This window comes from Gobio gobio (assembly GCF_949357685.1).
Source record: "Gobio gobio genome assembly, chromosome: 11".
In the NCBI taxonomy this organism is placed as follows: domain Eukaryota; kingdom Metazoa; phylum Chordata; class Actinopteri; order Cypriniformes; family Gobionidae; genus Gobio; species Gobio gobio.
This window is the reverse complement of record NC_137104.1, coordinates 52,668,881-52,692,760: the sequence shown is the minus strand read 5'-3', so window position 1 is coordinate 52,692,760 and position 23,880 is coordinate 52,668,881. Positions and strand designations below refer to the sequence as shown.

At 40.4% G+C, this 23,880-nt stretch overlaps 1 protein-coding gene across 2 annotated transcripts in view; it reads left to right on the top strand.

Annotated features, from left to right (window-relative positions):
- lrrc3b (leucine rich repeat containing 3B) overlaps positions 1-16,407 on the top strand; it is a 36,131-nt gene extending 19,724 nt beyond the window's left edge. Inside the window, exon 2 of one of the 2 annotated variants that reach the window (XM_079830112.1) lies at positions 10,676-16,407. In XM_079830112.1, the coding sequence (XP_079686238.1) occupies positions 10,789-11,574 (786 nt within the window). In that variant the 5' untranslated portion in view covers positions 10,676-10,788 and the 3' untranslated portion in view covers positions 11,575-16,407. The remainder of the gene's footprint in view (positions 1-10,675) is intronic. The other variant, XM_079830113.1, reaches the window with a different exon arrangement.
- The last annotated feature ends 7,473 nt before the right edge of the window (positions 16,408-23,880 follow it).

The following is a 23,880-nucleotide window of genomic DNA, read 5'->3' as shown; positions in this document are numbered from 1 at the left end:
TGAAGTCGTCGTACTTGCCATCGCTCTGTGTGTGTGTGACTGTGCATATGCGTGTGTGTGTGTGTGTGTGTGTGTGTGTGAACTCAACCTATCAACCTCAACCTTGTCTCCCACCCACCAATCATCATCAGTTATGTGTACCACCCCACCCACCGCCCAACACGCATGGAATGCACACGCGCACACACACACACACACACACACACACACACACACACACACACACACACACGTTGCAGGTCCGACTGACAGAGAGCCTGTTCGGATGAAAACCGCTTCAGTGAGCTCGATTATAGCAACGCCGCATTTTATTCTCAGTAACGCTAACGGCGTTGTAAAGGGAGAAACAGTCATTCGTTTGATTTCTCGTTACTGAAAAAATAATTCCGTTAGTAACGCCGTTTATCTATAACGCCATTATTCCCATCACTGCTTGTAACACTATTAAACTGGAACGAATGAAAGGAGTGAGTGACAGGAGGCGGGTATGTGTCAATGAGCCATCGGAGAGAAGCAGATGCACAGGTGTATTGATACTACAGAAAAGGAGTATTGAATCATTTCAGATAGCTCATTATCAATACATATCAAAATATCGACACTACCATCAGTGATGGCAATTCACCCTGGCCCAGATGCAGCAGAACAGGCCCAGTCCCATGTTTCACAGCGGAGATCAGGTTCTTATGCTGGAATGCAGTGTTTTTCTTTCTCCACACTTCTCATTTAAACCAAAAAAGTGCTATTTTTGTCTCGTCCGTCCACAAAACATTTTCCCAATAGCCTCTGGCTTGTCCACATGATCTTTAGCAAACTGCAGACGGGCTGCAATGCTCTTTTTTGGAGAGCTGTTGTTTCCTCCTTGCAGCTCTGCCATGCACACCATGTAGTTCAGTGTTCTCCTGATGAACATCAGCCAACGTGAGAGTTGCTTCGAAGTTTCCCCAGGGTCCTTCATGACCTCGCAGACTATTAGGGGACACCGGGGCTAAAGGCACACCTTAAGAAAATAGTGCTTTTCATTACTCTCATAGTGTATGATTGCAGAAATATATATATATATATATATATATATATATATATATATATATATATATATATATATATATATATATATATATATATATATATATATATATATATATATATATATATATATTGTATTGAACATTTATGGAACAACAGATTTTGTGATTAAATAAATCATAAGTGTTTTTTTTTTTGTTTAAAAATCTTATGAATGTATGAGGTAGTGAGGATGAGCCTTTCACCCCACAGACACACAAATACTTCAGCTAAAATGTTTTTAATAACATCTAAGTTAATACTTGTTCAAAACAATCACTTTACTAAAGTTTGAACTATTTTCTGTTTATTTTGATAAATAAAATATTTTTTGTTCAATAAATATACTGTCATTAAAACATGTTAATATAGAAATATATTTTAAAAATATAGAAACAAAATCATTTAAAAAGTTAAGATTCTGAAAGCATTGAAGGCGATCCCATAATATTTTAATAAAGATATACAATAGTAACAATAAATATTTTATTATGTGATGATTAATATGATGGTTTCATTATAAATATGGTGATTATCTCTAAGGTGACACCCAACTTAATATGATATTTACAATCTGAATCTAACCATGTCATGTCAACAAATGGAAAAGTCAGCCGCTGATTATCATGTTAATTATTGTGTGTTTAGCATTAGAGCGCCTTTCACCCCAAATACCATTCTTCTGTTATTGAAGAAAACTTTTGCTTTATTTACCTTCAACAAAACTCATTAAGAAGACCTTTGTTTCAAAATTATATATTCAATCATTTTAGCGATTCTTATTTGCTACTTATATCTACAACATTTTTAAAAGCATCAAATATTAGATCAAATTCCACGGCCGCGTCAAAGATCAGACAAATTTCCACATGATGAAAAGCTGATGTTTTGGAAAGTGCTGAGGCAAGTTTTTGTGCCGTCTAGTGGTTTAGAGGAAATTAAAATCAAAGGAGCATTTTACCCCGTGGAGCCTTTAGCCCCGTTGGACCCTACACGTCTTGATTTTGGAGTGATCTTTGTTGGTCGACCACTCCTGGGGAGGGTTGCAATTGTCTTGAATTTCTTCCATTTGTAGATTTTGTATGTGGATTTGTGGAGTCCAGACTCTTTAGAGATGAAACGCATTCATCCGGATACATTTGAAAATGGCATTTTCGTTTCAAAGTGCTCTCCGTCCACACCAGTGGTTTCCAAAAGAGATGATAGAGATGGAACAGATATCATAAAGTTATCACTCAATTCTTCTGGCAGTATCATTTTATTTAGCTAAATATCTCACCATTCACTGATGCGTCCATTTAATCACCATTATATGTTTGGTCTTAAACACAACTACTCTCATGCTTTGCCACAGGACCGCAATACGCACAACCGGCGCAACGTCATAGAATGTCTCTGAACAGATTCATGCCCACTTTTAGGGGAAAATAAACTAGACTCCCATAGACTTCAATACAAAATAGCGGCACAAAACAACGTCCGTACACAGCCGGCAGGCTTGAATAACTTAAGAAATCACCAATATTAAACATGTCAAGTAATTATGTGTCCACCCTGCCTGCCATAGAGTGTGAAAGATACATCCATACACTATTTAAAAAACATGTCCCTTCATTCTCCCACCGTCAAATTAGTGTAACAACCCCACCCAGTGGCCAGAGGACATTTACTCGTACCTCATCGAGCCACCAGGTGAGCCAGTGAAAGATTTAACTTCGTTTCTGAATCATGAAGTACAGATGATGCTATCAGAAGCAAAGTCAGGCTAGTAGTATGGCTGGACAGAAAAGTGCACTCAGTACTCTAAATATAAAGACATAATATATACATTTAAAGATGTTTACTAGCAAAAACGAAGTAAAATCATTCACTTGTTACACCAATTGGATGCTGTGAGAATGAAGGGACATGTTTTTAAAATGACCAAATTAAGTGTGTGGATGTATCTTTCACGCTCTTGGCAGGCAGGGTGGACACATAATTACTTGACATGTTTAATCTGAGTGATTTCTTAAGTTATTCAAGCCTGCTGGCTGTGTACGGATGTTGTTTTGTGCCACAATTTTGTATGGAAGTCTATGGGAAGTCTAGTTTATTTTCCCCTAAAAAGTGGCGTTGACGTGTCATTGTGTCAATTTTGTGTCATCTTTGCAGGACTGTGATATGAAGAGTGTGCGAAGTAACTTATTTGATACATAGCACAACAGGCACAATAGCGGTATAAATATGAATACCTATTGGTACAATATGCGTCACATGACTAAAAATGCGTAATTGTTTTCAAATACCTCCATTTTCACAGTCCACACTACAACGCGAAGATGGCGTTTTTAAATTGATCCGCTTGGGAATGCCTTTTCAAAAATGGCTTCTCAGTGTGGACGGAAGGCCAAAACGGAGAGAAAAAGATGCATTTTCAAACAAAAATGTATTAGGCCCCGCCCACACGGAGGCGTGTTTAGCTGTATACGTAAACATTTTGTATCATATCAGCGTTTCGTCCACACAGATCCGGCGTTTTAGGAGCCTGAAACCAGTATTTTTTAACACCGTGTCCCAGAGTGGATAAATCTAAAATGACCCTTGCGTTTTCGTGTGTACAGCAAATCCGTTTTTTTTTTTTTTTTAACGGTGATGTCATCACACCACGTTGTAGAAATGGATACAACTACGGGCACTGGGCATGTAACATCAATACTACGTCATTTAATTACTGTATTTGCATTATTGTAAGGGCAGGTTTAGGGTTGGGGTAGGTGTAGGTGTCAATAAAACACATCTGGTAAGTTTATTTATTGTTATTTTATTGTTAGATTTTGCCTCACTTCCTACCATTGCTGTACCACTTCTAGCAACAACTCTTCTGCTCCGTTTTTAGTGTATCTCTGTGACAGAATTACAGCGCCACACACTGGTCTGGCATGTATACTACATCGTTTTGGGTCGGTTTCAGTGGTTTCGTTTGTATGCAGATATTTCTTGAGACAAGGGAAAAAAAGATCGGTTAGGGAAAGCTCTGTCTTCGTGTGGATGTGGCCTTAGTGTGGACAAGGCCTTAGACTTTGATAGATCCCTGTTGTTTAAATTAAACAGGGCACACACTGACACCTGATTTTCATCCCATTGATTGAAAACATCTAAGAACAGCCTAATTTCACCTTCAAGTGAACTGCTAATCGAGCTTCGCATACTTCTGCCACTCACAGATATGTAATATTGGACAATTTAATGACCAAGTATTGTTTTGTCTCATGTGTTTGAGTGGGTTCTCTTTGTCTACTTTTAGGACTCTGATGATGATGTTTTAGGTCATATTTATGCAAAAATATAGAAAGATTCACAGTGGGCCTTTTTAAGTTGTTTTTCCTTAGTCAAATACACAAAATGATGTTAAAAATGTCCATCTTTAGTGAGTAAGTTAGTCACACAAACACAGTTGGTTATGTCTTTCGCGAATGTAAATAGTGCAATAGTATGCGTACTAGGGCTGTAATCAACCAAAGAAAATCTTGGTCGACTGAAGTCCTGAAATTTTCGACTAAAAATCGACTAAAAATGACGTTAGGGAAAAAAACGTTAAATTAATTAGCTGCGCACTGTGCGCAGTACTTGGTAGCCTTGTTGTCTGCATAAATGAATTATAAATAAACATAAAAAACTAGTAGGCTATTTGCAGTATATTAAATAGTTTTTGAGCTGATTATTTTGCGCTGAAATGAGTCTGACACACGAGTCTGTGTCAGCTCTGACAGCGTTGCATCACGTGCACCTGCGCAATATCATAGCCTATGATTTCCCAAAATATAGTACTATTGTCAGCTAGATATCATCACAAGAACTTTTGAGGAATATGCAACATAATTTAGACAATTGTTTTTGTCATATCTATTATAATAACTGACAGAGTACAATTTCAGCCGCACTGTGCAGCTCGAACAGGAGCTGAGCTCAGCTTCGCGGCTGAGACACGAATAGACTATTAACTTAAAGTTTTTACTCTTAAACACAAAAGGCACGTCCACTTTAATAAAAAAATGAATATTTATTAAACAAGCCAGATCAAGAGCAGAAAAAACGCTCTCACAATTAAATAAATAATATAAGTTACAGAAAACTAGCCTTCAATCTGTCGCTCTTCTCCAGTGGGTTGGGCTAATCCAAAAGTGAAAACAATGGGGGTGTTTTGAAGACAGACTGTTACCTGTGAAACAGGGGTGCTCTGAAAACACCCCCATTAGCAATTAGTGCTTTCCACCTGATGAAATGAACGCGGCGCGGCAAAACTGATGAAATGAACGCGGCAAAACTGATGAAATGAACGCTGCAAAACGGACAGTACAGATCCACTTTTGCGGCACGACTGAAGCGTGGTGTTGTGACGCTTCCCCTCATGTGTATGTTGATGGGCGTTCCTCAAGTTTACCGCTATGGGTGTGCGTTTGAGCCAGCGGGAATGAAAAACAAAGGACGGGCGAGAGACTTCTCTTCGCCAGTTGGTTGGGCTAATCCAAAAGAAGTGAAAACATAATGGGGGTGTTCTGAAGACAGACTGTTACCAGTGAAACAGGGGTGCTCTGAAAACACCCCCATTAGCAATTAGTGCTTTCCACCTGATTAAATGAACGCGGCGCAGCAAAACTGATTAAATGAACGCGGCAAAAACTAATTAAATGAACGCTGCAAAAAAATCGACCAATCAAAATTTTGGTCGAGCCAGAACGTATCGACCAATAATCGACTAATCGACTGGGAGATTACAGCCCTAATGCGTACAAATAATATGAAATCTAAACATCACTGGTTGAAACAAACTTAATTAGATAGTTTGAATGATGCACTCACCTGTCGATCTCTTAATGTCTTGTACAAGACAGGAATGGCAAGTCACAGATGCTTGGCAAGGTTTGATAGTTCTTCAGCAGTTTTATAAGCAAAGTAATTCCAAATTTCACGTCTAATCCTATCTTTATTAATTAGTATTGGGCGTGTATTTTAACTGTTCAAGAGGGAAATGGCCTGTGGGAAGAAACTGTTCCTATGCCTAGATGTCCTAGTGGCCAGTGGTTGGAGTCGCCGTCCTGATGGTAACAGTTCAAACAGGAGGTGTCCAGGATGAGTGGAGTCTGTGATGATTTCCCCTGCTCTCTTCCTCACTCTGGAAGAGGACAGGTCCTGGAGGGTGTGCAGGGAGACACCAATAATCCTCTCCGCCGTCCGGATTGTGCGTTGTAGTCTCCTGATGTCAGATTTGGTAGCTGAACCAAACCAGACAGTGATGGAAGTGCATAAAACAGACTCAATGACAGCCGAGTAGAACTGAATCAGCAGCTCTTGTGGGACGTTGAACTTCCTAAGTACAGTCTCTGCTGGGCCTTTTTCACCATGGAGTCAATGTGATTGTCCCACTTCAGGTCCTGAGAGATGGTAGTGCGCAGGAACCTGAATGACTCCACTGCTTCCACAGTGCTGTTCATGATGGTGAGTGGGGGAAGAGCTGGGCTGTTCCTCCTGAAGTCCACTATCATCTCCACTGTTTTGAGCGTGTTGAGCTCAAGGTTGTTATAACTGCACCAGAAAGCCAGCTGGAAGCAGACTCGTCACCATTTTGGATGAGGCCGATGACAGTGGTGTCGTCTGCAAATTTCAGGAGCTTCACAGAGGGGTCTTTAGAAGTGCAGTCATTGGTGTACAGGGAGAAGAGCAGCGGGGAGAGAACACACCCCTGGGGGGCGCCAGTGCTGGTAGAGAGTTTCCCCAGTCTCACTCGCTGTTTTCGGTCTGTCATGAAGCTGGAGATCCACTGACAGATTGAGGATGGCATGGAGAGCTTGGTCAGTTTAGCTGAGAGAAGATCAGGCATGATTAAGGGTGTAACGGTACATGTATTCGTACCGAACCGTTTCGGTACAGGGCTCTCGGTTCGGTGCGCGTGTGTACCGAACGGTTCCAAATGCAATCCTTAACAGTTCACAGTCGGCTTGTTTTAAGCGCGGAACACACTTCAATCTAGGATTCCCACTCGAACATAATCAGTATTCTGTCCATTTTATCACGAAATTCTAACGATAAATGCCGTTTTGATGCTCTTTAATGTGACGACTGATCACTGTAGGTGCGTCAATACAAGCGGCCGCGGCGCGCGCGAGTGAACGCGATCATCACTTCCAGAAGAATAAACATGAATTAATATCTTAAGGTATGTTGAGGATAACACTTATTGAAACGTATCATATGTCGTGTAATCGCTCAATCAGTGTTTCAATCGCGGAAAGACGTCAAACAGCATCATTTACCTCAGAAGTCATTCAGTGTCCACAGCTGTTAATTCACTAGAGAAATCAACTCTTTCACTAAATATATGCACTATATATATATATATATATATATATATATATATATATATATATATATATATATATATATATATATATATATATATATATATATATATATATATATATATAATATAAATTCTACTTAACCTGTTAGAGTCTTGATTATTTAATCCTATGTTTAGATAAACCTGTCATGAAAATGACAGTCACTAAGATTATATTTCAACAACGAATTGGAGAAACAAAAAAAAATTATAATTAGATTTAGGAGTTAATGCAAAAACTGCCTTATGTGAAATTTACATGTTTGCACACAATGTGTGATTTGAGTGTTGATTATCCTATATCTAAACATGAAAATCAGCTGAATGGCTCATAGTTTGGGCTCTGTTGTTAACCTTTAATATTATAGTAATAATGTGCAAGTAAGGGCTCCCTATATAGTTTACAGCATTATCTTTAAGAAACTTTTAGTTATAATTTAATTTATTTAAGGACAGTCACAATATTTTCAGTAAACCACTATTTAATAAAAAATGAATAAAAAGCCATTTCTTAAAACTGCTGTACCGAACCTAGCCTGGCGTGGCCATACTCAATTCTAATCAGAATTTGAGTCTGGTACCGCTCCATTGAGCTTTGATTATGGGGCGTGTTTCAACCGAGCCAGGAAAGACCTCAATTGGATAGACCCACAACCAATCAGAGCAACGGAGCGACGCGTAACGTTAGTTGTCAAATGTCAACAGAACTCAACTGCACTGTGTTGCCAAGTCCGTGTTTTTCTCCATGTCCGCGGGTTGAAGCGACCCCAATTATGTGATTATATAAACCCAGGAATGCGAATTTTAGCAGGCAACCTTGCCAAAATAACATATTTTGCCAACCAAACGCCATTTTTTTCCGGAGAACACCCCGGAAAGTTATTGTTTTGGGCTATAGTTTTGAGTAGCAATTGTGCGCGACATTGCAAAAACACTTGGAAACCCTGTCTGCACGCACGCTGGAGTTTCGGGTAACGTTACAAGAAAAACATGAGTGTAAACGATCTTTGCCAGTAATAAAATTATTTAAGGATACACAGAGTACTTACCAACACGATCATCGTTTCTGAGAGAAATAGTGAAGGTGAATGCATATACGAACAAGTTCTCCGTTTAGGATAAGAGCAAATTCAACCCAAGAGCCTTCGATGACGTGGATGATTACGTTACTGTTTATCATCTGTCCATCATCGTCTAAAGCCCGCCCTGACAATTTCATTGGTCCGAACAGTTTCTGTTCGGGCATAATTACTCCTCTATGGAGCGAGTCCAGACCGAATTGCCCGAGCAAAAAAAAATGTGGGCGGGGCTAAATTCGGCTGGCATCCAGGCTATACCGAACCCGTACCGAGCCGTGACTTCAAAACCGAGGTATGTACCAAACTGTCAGTTTTGAAGCTTTCCTAGTCTTCTGTTTTTTGAAGACTCTGGTTACGTCTTCCCGCAGACCTTAAGCTCCGGTTGGATTTAGGGGGGGGGTGATGGGGGACGTGTGAAGTGCAGATCAGAGCGGGTGTGTGGTGTGAGACTGGGCTTTTCAAACCTGAACAGATACGTTTACGCTAAATACAACTAGAAAACTGTCTATGAATCTTATTTTTGCATGGATGTAGTTTCAGTTTTAAGTTTGATTTCTGTGTGTATGCAAACATTCAATCATTTATGCACAAATAATTGTTTACTGTATGTCACTGGATTCATTCTGACTGCATTTGTCTATTCATACATTAAATAACATCGGATCCAACACTACCGGGGTTTTCAATGCCTGATATTTATAGAGTAAGGTGGCAAATAAAATGTTGATACTGCGTATGTATCCATTATGTAGAGAGAGAGAAAGAGAGAAGTGTGTGTGTGTGTGTGTGTGTGTGTGTGTGTCTGTGTCTGTGTCTGTGTCTGTGTCTGTGTCTGTGTCTGTGTCTGTGTCTGTGTGTGTGGGCATGTTTTTGTGAAATATCAGGACACAAATGTGTATAATGACACAGGTATTACAAAAAGAGGGTGAAATATGAGGACGTTCCCCATGTCCTCACTTTTCAAAATGCTTATAAATCATACAGAACAAGTTTTTTTTCACAGAGAGTGAACTGCACAGTCTCCTGTGAGGGTGAGGGTTAGGTTTAGGGGCAGGGGCAGTGTGTGTGTGTGTGTGTGTGTGTGTGTGTGTGTGTGTGTGTGTGTGTGTGTGTGTGTGTGTGTGTGTGTGTGTGTGTGTGTGTGTGTGTGTGTGTGTGTGTGTGTGTGTGTGTGTGTGTGTGTGTGTGTGTGTGTGTGTGTGTGTGTGTGTGTGTGTGTGTGTGTGTGTGTGTCGTTCTCTGATGATCCACGTTTGTGTGTGTGTGATGGGTAGGTTTAGGGGCAGGGGCAGTGTAAGGGGATAGAAAATACGGTTTGTACGGTATAAAAACCATTACGCCTATGGAATGTCCTCACATTTCACAAAAACAAACGTGTGTGTGTGTGTACACAAGGATCATGTGACACTGAAAACTGCATTAAGTGCTGCTGAAAATGCAACTTTATTCACAGAAATAAATTACTCAATAAAATATATTCAAAAAGAAAACGATTATTTTAAATTGTAATACTACTTCACAATATTACTGTTTTAATTGTATTTTTGACCAAATAAATACAGCCTTGGTGAGCAGAAGAGACTGAATTTTAGATTTTGAACCGTTAAAGGGATAGTTCACCCAAAAATGAAAATTCTGTCATCATTTACTGACCCTCAAGTTGTTCCAAACCTGTATGAGTTTTTTTGTTCTGCTGAACATAAAAGAAGATATTTAGAAGGATGTTTTTAACCAAGCAGATCCAAGCAACCATTGAATACTATGGTAGTCAATGGTTGCTCTCTCTGCTTTGTTACAAACATTCTTCTAAATATCTTCTTTTGTGTTCAGTCGAACAAAGAAACTCATACAGGTTTGGAACAACTTGACAGAATTTTCATTTTTGGCTGAACTATCCCTTTAAATGATCGAAATACTACTTCTGTTAATTGATATTCTAAGAATGGTCAGATATCAACTGATTAATCTGCAATATAGCAGTGTTTAGTCACATATCACTTAGTGTTGCACCGATGTCAGTTTTTTTTTCGACAGACCCCTCAAATAGAGCAGATCTGAATGTGTTTCAGTAGCATATCTCTTGGAGTGATGGAGCTGTCATTCCGACCCATAAATTATCTGGTCGACTTCACTGTGTCTTCTCCCTCCGCAGGCTCAAACAGACGATGAGAGTTGGCGAGACCCACGGATCTTGGTGACGACGCGGTCCCGCTATGGGGCTCCCGTGAACGGCCCTGGCGTCGAGTATGTTGACTGCCTGTCAGCATGACGCCGTTGGACCTGTGGCTTTCGCGCTCCATCCCCATGTGTCTGCTGCTGCAGAGCCTGGTGCTCATGGTCCTGTGCTTTCCGTCTGCCAGCACCTGTCCCAAGGGTTGCACCTGCCAGCGCTCCGAAAGCCCTCCGCACGGCCTTAACGTCACCTGTAGTCTGTCACGCTTGAAGGAGATCCCGCCCGACGTCCCGCCGGAAACCCAGCTGCTGCAACTAGACAGGAACCACATATCTCTGGTGCCCGATCGCATATTTCACAGCTTGAGGATGCTTCGGAGGCTCAATCTATCCCACAATGCCGTGGAAACCCTCGGTGAGGGGGCGTTTGTTGGTTTGGAGAACTCACTCGAAGTGCTGGACTTGTCCCACAATCGCATCACGAGTGTGCACAAGGATGCGTTCGCGCGGTTGAAGGCACGCGTGGTGGTGGACAACAACCCTTGGCATTGCGACTGCGCCCTACAGCAGGCGCTGGGCGGCATGGCGCACAACCACGAGGCCGCCACGCGCGTGCTGTGCCGTAGTTCGGAGCTGAGAGACCAGGAGGGCCAGCCGTTCCTGGCTGTGGACGCAGACTTGTGCAACCTGACCAAGCGGACCACCGACTATGCCATGTTGGTGACCATGTTTGGCTGGTTCGCAATGGTCATCTCTTACGTTGTGTACTATGTACGGCAGAACCAAGAAGACGCGAGACGACACCTCGAGTACCTAAAATCGCTTCCCAGCAAGCCCAAGAAGCCGGACGATCCGGAGGACATCAGCACGGTCGTGTGACGGCGCAAAGATTGCGCGATCCCAGAGACTAAAGGCCCGTTCACACCAAGGACGATAAAGCTTTAATAGATCTATGAGAATAGTGAAATCCACACAGAGAAGATAAGATATCGGTTAGGGATGCACGGTAAATCGGCCACCATATCGGTATCAGCAGATAAATGCTCATTTTTAATGCTATCGTTATCGGCCCAATAAAAAAAATGTGGCCGATTTATATTAAAGCCTGTTAAAAAACTGAGACACTTCATATATATTTGAACGCCGATAACCGATATATATATAGAATTATCGGTTATTGGTATCGGCCAAAAATGTCATATCGGTGAACATTTTTATCCCAGCTGATGATGGATTAAAACATTGACAGCCAATCAGAATCCAGAGCTTGAGCATTTTACCGATATATATTAAAGCAGATAAATAATTGATTATTTCCTGCAGATGCGCACTGTTCGCCATGGTGGTTTTAAATTGCTCGAAATATGATTTGAAATCACTTAAAAAAAGGAAAATACAGTTCAGAGCCACATGTGCAGCGCAAGTGTGTAATATAAGCTATGTAAAATTATAATGAAAACCTCATAATTTTGTGCTTGGGGCATGGATTTTAATGGTGAAACTTTTGTTTTTGTAATCAGGCTCTCAAAAATGATAATTTAGATTTATCGGCCAATATATCGGTTTTCGGCTTTCAAATATAAAGAAAGTAACACTTTACAATAAGGTTCATTAGTTAACTACATTAGTTAACATGAACTAATAATTAACTGCACTTATAAAGCATGTATTTATCTTTGTTAATGTTGATTTCGACATTTACTAATACTTTATTAAAAATTGTTAACATTAGTTAATGCACTGTGAACTAACATTAACAAACCTTGAACAGCTGTATTTATATGAACTAACGTTAACAAAGATTAACTAATGCTGAACAGAGGTGTTGTTCATGGTTAGTTCATGTTAACTAATGCATTAACTAATGTTAACTAATAAAACCTTATTGTAAAGTGTTACCATAAAGAATTATCGGTATCTGCCAAAAATGTAATATCGGTGAATCCCTAATTGGAATCAATTTCAGAAAAGGTTTTTCCTAGCTGCTGATGGATAAAAACATTGACAGCCAATCAGAATCCAGAGCTTGAGCATTTGGCCGATATATTAAAGCACATAAAAAATGTATTATTTCCTTCAGCTGAGACACAGATGCGCACTGTTCGCCAGGAATTGTGCGCTTGGGACATGGATTTAAATGGTGAGACTTTTGTTTTTGTAATCAGGCTCTCAAAAATTACATAAAAAATTGGTTATCGGCGGTTATCGGCTTTCAAATAAAGAATTATCGGTTATAGATATCGGCCAAAAATTTCATATCGGTGCATCCCTAATTGGAATAGTTGGAATCAGAAAATGTTTCCCCTCTTGATGTTGGATGAAAACATTGACAGCCAATCAGAATCCAGAGATTGAGCATTTAAAGCAGCAGACGACATAATAATAAACAGCGCTGGTGTGCACGCTAATATAGTTATCGCTTTTCGTGTGAACGGCCCTTAAACCAGGATGTTGATAGTTTCGACACGAATCGTAAATGTCGTCTAGCGTACTACACCTGTCTTCTCTTTTTCCAATGTGCTTTCCTGTTTCTGAGTATGTATTTAGAACAATTTATAATAACTTCCAACATGGTGTCCTTACGAGAGAGAGTCTTTTAAAAACGACGTCAAGGTGGCATTAAAACAATCGTAAAGTTGTCCTTTAAACGTGGTCCAATCCCACCTTTTAGAGCGAGGACTTGTCTTCAGGCACATCAACACGAGTCATTTTCTATTTTAACTAGTCGGTTGGAAGCGATCGCCGGTCATTAAGAGGCGATAGTGATCAGTACAGGTATTTTGAGAACTCAAATCTCAGGTGCAAATGTTGATAGACTCCAGTGATTTGTAAAAACCCTACGATGTTTTGATGCTACCGAGTTTTATAAGACAATCGCGAGTCATTTTAAAACCTTTAAAAACGGCGTGGCATGCCCTTTATTAGCGAACCTCGGGCTCGATGCGGGACATTTCTTCCAAAGTACTATTATTGTTTTTTTTGTTGTTGTTTTTTAGCATTTTATTTTGTTCGTTGCGTTAAAACTCGTCCACATTGAATCGTTGAGTCGTAGAGCACAGCAGTGCTGGTGTGGTGCTTGTCACGTGATTCTCGGAAAAGTAGTCGAGGAACGTAGTCGAGTCTTTTGTCGGTTACTTGTGAGACTCTTTGTCGATGTTGTAACTCACCGTGCGTAAAAAGAGGCTCCCGAGCCCCGTGTTAGTCATCGTACGAGATGGCCAGTGTGTTTTTGTAAGCGTTAGGTTCCATCCCTGAAACCAAACGTCCAGGAAGTAAATAGGGACGTCGGCTTCCCCCCGGCGCTGTGGCGGTGCGGCCGACACCACTCATTATCGTGTGTGTACAGTAATTCGGGCCGGTCGCGAGCGGAAAATTACAGCTGTCACTCTGTTACTGCCCTCATTCTTACGGCTGACTGCCGAATCCAGCAAAGCAAAGCCCCGGGGAGAGCCAGAGGATAGAAAGGCGGCAGGAGAAGAGAGGACGTTGGAGGAAATCAGGGCCCTTATGAATACGTATTGTGGTGGTACGTTTCAGATGCCTTTCATATGTCATTGCGTTCACTTAATCCGAGGATACTGTGGTATTTCAATGATTACCATGTCCAAAAGTTCAAGTTAATACCATAGTCAAATGGTATCATGATGGATGCAACCATGTATATTCATTGGGGGAAAGAATTGCCAATCAGAGTATCCACATATCCACAAATTGGAAACACTACGGTAGATTTGTGAGTGAAATGAGTGTCGTTTCTTTATTGTAACTTCTTTGTTGTGTATCCAGTGGAGATCTTTTCTAACTAAACTTTTTAAACGGTCATTAAATTCCAAGGTTGGTGCCGTTATAATAATGACGTTTGATCGTGGCTTCATCGGAAACGTTAGGAGAACCTTAGAGGAGCATTAGGAGAACGCTAACCCGACTTCACTGTAGATAAAGAGCTTGTCTTGTTTGCGTAGGAAGGTACCCGAAATCCCTTTAAAGAATCGTGTTTTGAATGTACTTATCTAGTCTTTTGCCTTGTCTAACTGCGGTTGTTCTACACGCTGTATTGTGCTGGGAAAGAAAGCTGTTTCTCAATGCAGACTCCACAGTGAAGCACGCTGTAGCCAAGGACACGGGGGAGAGATTTTCTAAGTGCCTGAAATACTCGTCTATATAAGTCTCTCATTCTTCCAGGTACTGATAACTTTTGCTTTGAAACGTTTCGTTCGAGTCTACTCGCCCTCAAGCGGGATTTGTCTTTACTCCACAAAGATATGGAGAAAACTGATGAAGTTAGCGAGTCTTTTAGAGTTTTCTCAAGGCCCTTCCACATGATTCATGTCACGGCTTCAATGTCGTGTCGTGCCATTCGTTGGCGTCCATGTGAAAAGCATTGCTGAAGGGCGATTTTACAAGGTTGCTTGGTGGCAAAATAATTACAAAATGTCCTGGCAATTGCTTGGATACACTGGAGAAAGAAATCAAAGACTTATCTAAGGGTGTGTTCACATTTGGCATGTTTGGTCGGATTAAAACGAACCCTGGTGCGATTGCTCTGTTAAAGCGGTTCATTTGAATAAGCGTGAACGCTGCCATCCAAACCCAAACAAGCGGACCGAGATGGGTTAAGATGGCCCGCTTCCAAAGGAACTCTGGTGGGGTTCGACTGAAATATGAACACAACACGCGCCAAATACATGTAAACGAACCAAAAACCGGAAGATGCGACCCTAAAAAGGCCCTAGTTATAATAAAATATATAAAATGCTCTAGTTATACCTGTTTTTTCGCATTAAAGTCCTGATATTGCCCAACACAGTTCGGTACAGGTATCAGATCTGTGTGTGGGTGTGTGACGGATGGATTTCTGACGCTGTTTTGACTCCTTTACACATTTTATAAGCTCTTCACGAGTTCTCAGCTGGTCAAAATACCATCATATGAGGCTACACACATACAACGAGCGCATTTAGATGCATGTTCGGGAAGCTCAGTCGCAAAATATACGTAATAAAAGCCGACCAATCAGGTTGTGAATGTGTTACAATGCCATTGTGAACGCAAACCAAACTACAAGTGAGAACACACCCTAACTTTCTCTCTGAGTGTCATTTTGTCTTTACGTTCCAGATGCGGATATGCACATTAGTCTCTCTTCCATTTATGTATTTTTTGATTTTCACATTACATGCCAACTGTCTGTTCTTTTCAAAAGATCAGCGACAAGTTAAGCATTTTAAGTTTGACGACCACAATGTGGATTTCAGGACATTTTGTTGTTCAGTTGATCTTGCAATGTCACGCTCAAAATCAAGCTCCACACATTAAACATCAAATACATATATGTCACATTGCATTTTTGCATTCATTGAGGTCATACAAATGATTAATTGTTGGGACATATTGCACCTGCTCAGGACACGGTGTAACGCTGTAGATTGATATTTCACTGTATCAAGTGTTATGCGTTGGGGAATCAAGCGTGAATCATGTGAAAGGGCTTTTATTAAATGAAAATTAGAGGCATGTGTTTCTTCCTATGTTGGGTATGTTTTTTTCTTTTGTTTTTTTTAAAGTAATTTCCTCATCTTTGTGTACCATGTTTTGACTTATGCTCAAAAAAGTGACATACCTTGAAGACGTACAACTGGAGGAGGACCAATGGTGCATCACATTGTAAATGCATGATGTAGAGAAAATAAAATAAAAGATTCATTTACACTGTTCCTGGTAGACATTTTTTTTTCCCCGCCTCTGCTCCAAAACCTACATAGGCGGTATTTTAAGGTGCTGTTCTAGATTAGGAGATATATTAACCCTCATCCTTCCCTCGGGTCATTTTGACCCGAAACTAAAAAAAAAATTTTAAATGTAAAAATTGAGAGTTCATCTGAGTGGTCCAAGACCCTAGCACTTTTGTCGCACTTGAACCACGAATGCACAGAAAAATTGACTGGATTCAAGGAGTTTTGTGGTTGAAATTTAAAAAAAGTAACAAATCCTTCCCTCACTGGTCAATTTGACCCCCTTAGTAATGAATGGAAATGCTCAAAATTCAAATTAAAAATGCTAAAACTTTACCAAAAAAATATTTTTTAATGTCTACATGTGTGACTGAATGCATATTGAAGATAAACTAACTTTAGGACCCAGCAGAACAGCTCATTTGATCCATATAGAGCTATAATGCTGTCTAGTGGCGAGAGTCATGAAATATCACGTTATATTATATTATCTTTCCACAAGAGGTCGGAAAAGACACCCAAAGCTATTTTGAATTTAAGTTGAACGAATTTAAATGAATATTTATGTATTATTTATTGATCAAATCTAGTCATTTAAAGGTGCACTGTGTGAACTTTAGCGGCATCTAGTGGTGAGGTTGTGAATTGCAACCGCTCACCCCTCCCTTTCAAAACACATAGAGAAGCTACGGTGGCTGACACAGGACAAAGATGACGTGTTAGCGCTCTGGAGAGAAGTTTGTCCATTTAGGGCTACCGTAGAAACATGGTGGCGCAAAATGGCGGCTTCACTGTAAGGGAACCGCGGTGTGTGTTGATAGAAACGGCTCATTCTAAGATAATAAAAACATAACGCTTCATTATGTAAGGTCTTTATACTCTACTGGAAACATAGTTATGTATATTATATTGCATTTCTGTCAATAGATCCTCATAAACACTACACACTGCACCTTTAAAGGAAAATAAATAACAAAAATAAATTAAGCTTTCTGGACAAAAAAAAAGGTATAATTTTAGGGCTTCGGGTCATTTTGACCCGTGAGGGAAGGATTTGATACAAAGTGCGAGGGAAGGATGAGGGTGAGGGTTAAAACATATGTAAGAGATGGACAGTGAGGCAGCTCAGTAGGTTTTGGAAAAGCATGCTTGTCTGTGAATGGTGCATGTGTTTTTCACACTGAAATATTGTACATTTCATTCAAATTTAACCAACGTACGAGCCAACAAAATCATGTGTCCAATGTTTATTTCTCTTTCAAGCATGCATGGTGTCAAATTTGCATCTAGTGGCAATTCTCTGGCAATGAGATGCAAAGTATAGAGAGTCATGAATAAAAAAACAAGGGCCGATTTCTGACAAGAGGCCAAATCTGAGAGGATTGAAATGAAAACAAAAAGCGTTTGAAGGCAGACGAAACACGGTTTGTCATGGGTTCAGTGAAATCTCTGACACTGACATCTGTTGTCCTTTTTCATCTGAAGTGCGGACGCCTATTATCATTGCGCCGTGTCTAAAACGGGACCACAAATTGGGTCTATTTTTAAGGCGGTTTAAGCTGTGACAAGTCGTATGGTGAGCTGCTGAAATGATTCGCATTTCTGAACACGTTCGGATCTCTCCGAGGACGCTGAGCTCAAGAGATCATTGAAAATATATTTTGTGGATTTAATGATTTGGTCTGCAATGTACGGCGTTTTAAATATAGTTAACTAAAGCTAAAACCTTAAAAAAAAAACTTGTGTTGAAATTAAAAAAGTAAGTGTGCTGCCTTAAAATTTTAGGTTTAGTCAACTTGAAATTTGAAGTTGTACTAAGTGACAACTTGGATAATTGAGTTGACTAAACTTACATTTTTAAGGCGGCACGAACACTTACTTTTTTTAAGTTAAAACAATTTGTTTTACAGTGAGCTTTAAAAAGGTCTGAAAGCGTGGTATAGATTACAAAAGCATCAAAGCAAGTTGTATGCAAATGACACTTCCTTTTGAAATGATTTCATTTCATGGCCACGTATTCACAGTTTTCCATAGATATATTTAATTTCTTCATCAATTGATGCATATTTATCACCTTGAATGTTATTGCATTTTCAGGCTTGTAAATATTTGAGGATTATGAGAATAATGATGAAAAAGGTCTGAGGTGCTGAGCTTCTGTGCTTAAATGAAAGGCTAAATCAAACAGCATCTAATTCAAGGCGAGCTCGAAATTTTAATAACTCCCAAGGGCGAATATTTAAGAAACAAAACCACTTAAAAACTTGTGCAATTCAGAGCAATTTTGTGAAACATTGACAGGCCGACGTGTCCTCATCGCAGGGACAGGCGAATGCAGTCATTACACAGTGGCAGAACATCTTCTGATCCAGTTTGAGTGTTTAGTCCAGTATTCAAGCCTCGTGTCTTGAGCTCAATTATTATTCCAGTGTTAATGCCCCTTACTGTGTCCTTCCTTGCATTAGAAACACTCACTGTTTTCATCAGGCCGTTTGCCAAACAAAGCCAGAGAACACAGAGAGGCAATTCAAATCCTCAATTGAAGCTCCGCCCTTTTTTGGTTACTGTTGTTCAATCAGACAAGCTTCATACTTTTCAGCAAGATTTTCAAAATCGTGAGTGATGCTGAGTTACACCAGTTGCTGTAATTCGGAGCTGTTCATGTCCTCGGACTGAGATTGTGCATTTCTTTGACACTTGCTTCGATTACATCATTACACCGTGGCGACAAGTGACTGCTAAAATTGTATTTGTCATTGAATCATTCATTCAAGAGATTTGTTAAACAAAATGCTGATTCATCCAGTAATGAAACGAGTGAGTCATTGAATCATTCACTCAAAACTAATTCAGATGTAACAACCCGGTGTTTGGGTAGTTTTTGTGTTACTCAGATCCTGGGTCAGGCGTAACAACCCAGTGTTTGGGTAGTTTTTGTGTTACTCAGATCCTGGGTCAGGCGTAACAACCCAGTGTTTGGGTAGTTTTTGTGTTACTCAGATCCTGGGTCAGACGTAACAACTCAGTGTTTGAGTAGTTTTTGTGTTACTCAGATCCTGTGTCAGATGTAACAACCCAGTGTTTGAGTAGTTTTTGTGTTACTCAGATCCTGGGTCAGGCGTAACAACCCAGTGTTTGGGTAGTTTTTGTGTTACTCAGATCCCGGGTCAGGCGTAACAACCCAGTGTTTGGGTAGTTTTTGTGTTACCCAGATCCTGTGTCAGATGTAACAACCCAGTGTTTGAGTAGTTTTTGTGTTACTCAGATCCTGGGTCAGGCGTAACAACCCAGTGTTTGGGTAGTTTTTGTGTTACTCAGATCCTGTGTCAGATGTAACAACCCAGTGTTTGAGTAGTTTTTGTGTTACTCAGATCCTGGGTCAGGCGTAACAACCCAGTGTTTGGGTAGTTTTTGTGTTACCCAGATCCTGTGTCAGATGTAACAACCCAGTGTTTGAGTAGTTTTTGTGTTACTCAGATCCTGGGTCAGGCGTAACAACCCAGTGTTTGGGTAGTTTTTGTGTTACTCAGATCCCGGGTCAGGCGTAACAACCCAGTGTTTGGGTAGTTTTTGTGTTACCCAGATCCTGTGTCAGATGTAACAACCCAGTGTTTGAGTAGTTTTTGTGTTACTCAGATCCTGGGTCAGGCGTAACAACCCAGTGTTTGGGTAGTTTTTGTGTTACTCAGATCCTGTGTCAGATGTAACAACCCAGTGTTTGAGTAGTTTTTGTGTTACTCAGATCCTGGGTCAGGCGTAACAACCCAGTGTTTGGGTAGTTTTTGTGTTACTCAGATCCTGTGTCAGATGTAACAACCCAGTGTTTGAGTAGTTTTTGTGTTACTCAGATCCCGGGTCAGACGTAACAACCCAGTGTTTGGGTAGTTTTTGTGTTACCCAGATCCTGTGTCAGATGTAACAACCCAGTGTTTGAGTAGTTTTTGTGTTACTCAGATCCTGGGTCAGGCGTAACAACCCAGTGTTTGGGTAGTTTTTGTGTTACTCAGATCCCGGGTCAGGCGTAACAACCCAGTGTTTGGGTAGTTTTTGTGTTACTCAGATCCTGGGTCAGACGTAACAACCCAGTGTTTGGGTAGTTTTTGTGTTACCCAGATCCTGGGTCAGGCGTAACAACCCAGTGTTTGGGTAGTTTTTGTGTTACCCAGATCCTGGGTCAGGCGTAACAACCCAGTGTCTGGGTAGTTTTTGTGTTACCCAGATCCTGGGTCAGGCGTAACAACCCAGTGTTTGGGTAGTTTTTGTGTTACTCAGATCCTGGGTCAGACATAACAACCCAGTGTTTGGGTAGTTTTTGTGTTACCCAGATCCTGTGTCAGATGTAACAACCCAGTGTTTGGGTAGTTTTTGTGTTACTCAGATCCTGGGTCAGACGTAACAACCCAGTGTTTGGGTAGTTTTTGTGTTACCCAGATCCTGTGTCAGATGTAACAACCCAGTGTTTGGGTAGTTTTTGTGTTACTCAGATCCTGGGTCAGACGTAACAACCCAGTGTTTGGGTAGTTTTTGTGTTACTCAGATCCTGGGTTAGACGTAACAACCCAGTGTTTGGGTAGTTTTTGTGTTACTCAGATCCTGGGTCAGACGTAACAACCCAGTGTTTGGGTAGTTTTTGTGTTACTCAGATCCTGGGTTAGACGTAACAACCCAGTGTTTCAGTAGTTTTTGTGTTACTCAGATCCTGGGTCAGACGTAACAACCCAGTGTTTGGGTAGTTTTTGTGTTACTCAGATCCGGGGTTAGACGTAACAACCCAGTGTTTGGGTAGTTTTTGTGTTACCCAGATCCTGTGTCAGACATAACAACCCAGTGTTTGGGTAGATTTTGTGCTACTCAGATCCTGGGTCAGACGTAACAACCCAGTGTTTGGGTAGTTTTTGTGTTACTCAGATCCTGTGTCAGACGTAACAACCCAGTGTTTGGGTAGTTTTTGTGTTACCCAGATCCTGTGTCAGACGTAACAACCCAGTGTTTGGGTAGATTTTGTGCTACTCAGATCCTGGGTCAGACGTAACAACCCAGTGTTTGGGTAGTTTTTGTGATACCCAGATCCCGGGTCAGACGTAACAACCCAGTGTTTGGGTAGTTTTTGTGTTACTCAGATCCCGGGTCAGACGTAACAACCCAGTGTTTGGGTAGTTTTTGTGTTACCCAGATCCCGGGTCAGACGTAACAACCCAGTGTTTGGGTAGTTTTTGTGTTACTCAGATCCCGGGTCAGACGTAACAACCCAGTGTTTGGGTAGTTTTTGTGTTACCCAGATCCCGGGTCAGACGTAACAACCCAGTGTTTGGGTAGTTTTTGTGATACCCAGATCCCGGGTCAGACGTAACAACCCAGTGTTTGGGTAGTTTTTGTGTTACTCAGATCCTGGGTCAGACGTAACAACCCAGTGTTTGGGTAGATTTTGTGTTACTCAGATCCTGGGTCAGACGTAACAACCCAATGTTTGAGTAGTTTTTGTGTTACTCAGATCCTGGGTCAGACGTAACAACCCAGTGTTTGGGTAGTTTTTGTGTTACTCAGATCCTGGGTCAGACGTAACAAACCAGTGTTTGAGTAGTTTTTGTGTTACTCAGATCCTGGGTCAGACGTAACAACCCAATGTTTGAGTAGTTTTTGTGTTACTCAGATCCTGGGTCAGACGTAACAACCCAGTGTTTGGGTAGTTTTTGTGTTACTCAGATCCTGGGTCAGACGTAACAACCCAGTATTTGAGTAGTTTTTGTGTTACTCAGATCCTGGGTCAGACGTAACAACCCAGTGTTTGAGTAGTTTTTGTGTTACCCAGATCCTGGGTCAGACGTAACAACCCAGTGTTTGGGTTCGTTTTTGTGTTACCCAGATCCTGGGTCAGGCGTAACAACCCAGTGTTTGGGTAGTTTTTGTGTTACCCAGATCCTGGGTCAGACGTAACAACCCAGTGTTTGGGTTCGTTTTTGTGTTACCCAGATCCTGGGTCAGGCGTAACAACCCAGGGCTTGAGTTATTTATCACAGGTTTTTTGCGCCCTCTTCAGGAGAGAGCAGTGCAGCTCCGTCAAATTGGTGCTTGTCTTTGGTAAAATACAGGTTTGTGTGCATTTTATTTGATCTATAAATTCGTTATTGTGCTGTATATCGTTTAATTTTATACAAATCAACATGCAAAGTCACGATGTGAGTCACATAAACGAGTGTCACGTCGGTCTTTTCGCGTGATGAAAACGCCTGATACTTTTTTTTTTTTTTATGAATAATTATGATAATTTTTTATAACATTTTATGACTTTATTCAAAAAGATACCGAATATAAACACTTATGATGTTAAAATATGTTCTCAGAGCTGTACACTGATTGTTTATGGACAGGTTATGGAGCATATTTCGGCTACGAGAGAAACGCAGGGCGGCGGTCTGAAGTTAGAAGTTCTCCCGCCGAACACGACACAAGCTCTGGCACGAGATCCAGCGCCGTTACGGTGGAAACGGGACAACAGAGACTGCTCGATTACACTTGAATTACTTCTAAATTAGTTCTAAATGTTTAAGTTTTACTTCTAATATTTTTTAAACAAGCTTAAATGTAGATAATATATATTGTAAAATATGATCGAAAATAAAGGAATTATCACGCAAATCAGTGGTTGTGTGGAGTAGGCCTATTTTTAACAAGTTTAGAGGAAGTTAAGTTAATCCGCAAACATACATTCATTCATTCATGTATGAAGTAAAATAAATAAAAAAAAAAGATAATAGTAAAAAAATGAATCAACCCATATAATGCTGGGTTAAATAACCCAATTTGTGTTCTGTCCTATATTTACCCAACCCTCGGGTTGAAAACATCACCTTTTTTTTTTTTTTTTTTTTAAAGAATCCTTTATGTCAAAAGGTTCTATGTGAGGAAAAATGTCTTAAATGATTGCAAAATACTTTTGTTTGGTCCCACGATGCCTAAAAGTTTATGAAGTGCCTGACAGAATATAGAACCTTTTCTTTATACAACCCCAAATCAGAAATCAGAAAGTTGGGACAGTATGGAAAACGCAAATAATAAAAAAAGAAGTAATTTCTAAATTTACTTTGACTTGTATTTCATTGCAGACAATATGAACACAAAATATTTCATGTTTTGTCTGGTCAACTTCATGTCATTTGTAAATATGCATCCTTTCCTGTCATTCAGACCTGCAACACATTTCAAAAAAAGTTGGGACAGGAGCAATTTAGGGCTAGTAATGAGGTAAAATGGTTAAATAATGATGTGATTTGAAACAGGTGATGTCAACAGGGGATTGTAATTATGATTTGGTACAAGAGCAGCATCCAAGAAAAGTCTAATCCTTTAGGAGCAAAGATGGGCCGAGGATCGCCAGTTTGCCAACAAATACGTGAGAAAATTATTGAAATGTTTAAAAACAATGTTCCTCAAAGAAAGATAGGAAGAGATTTGG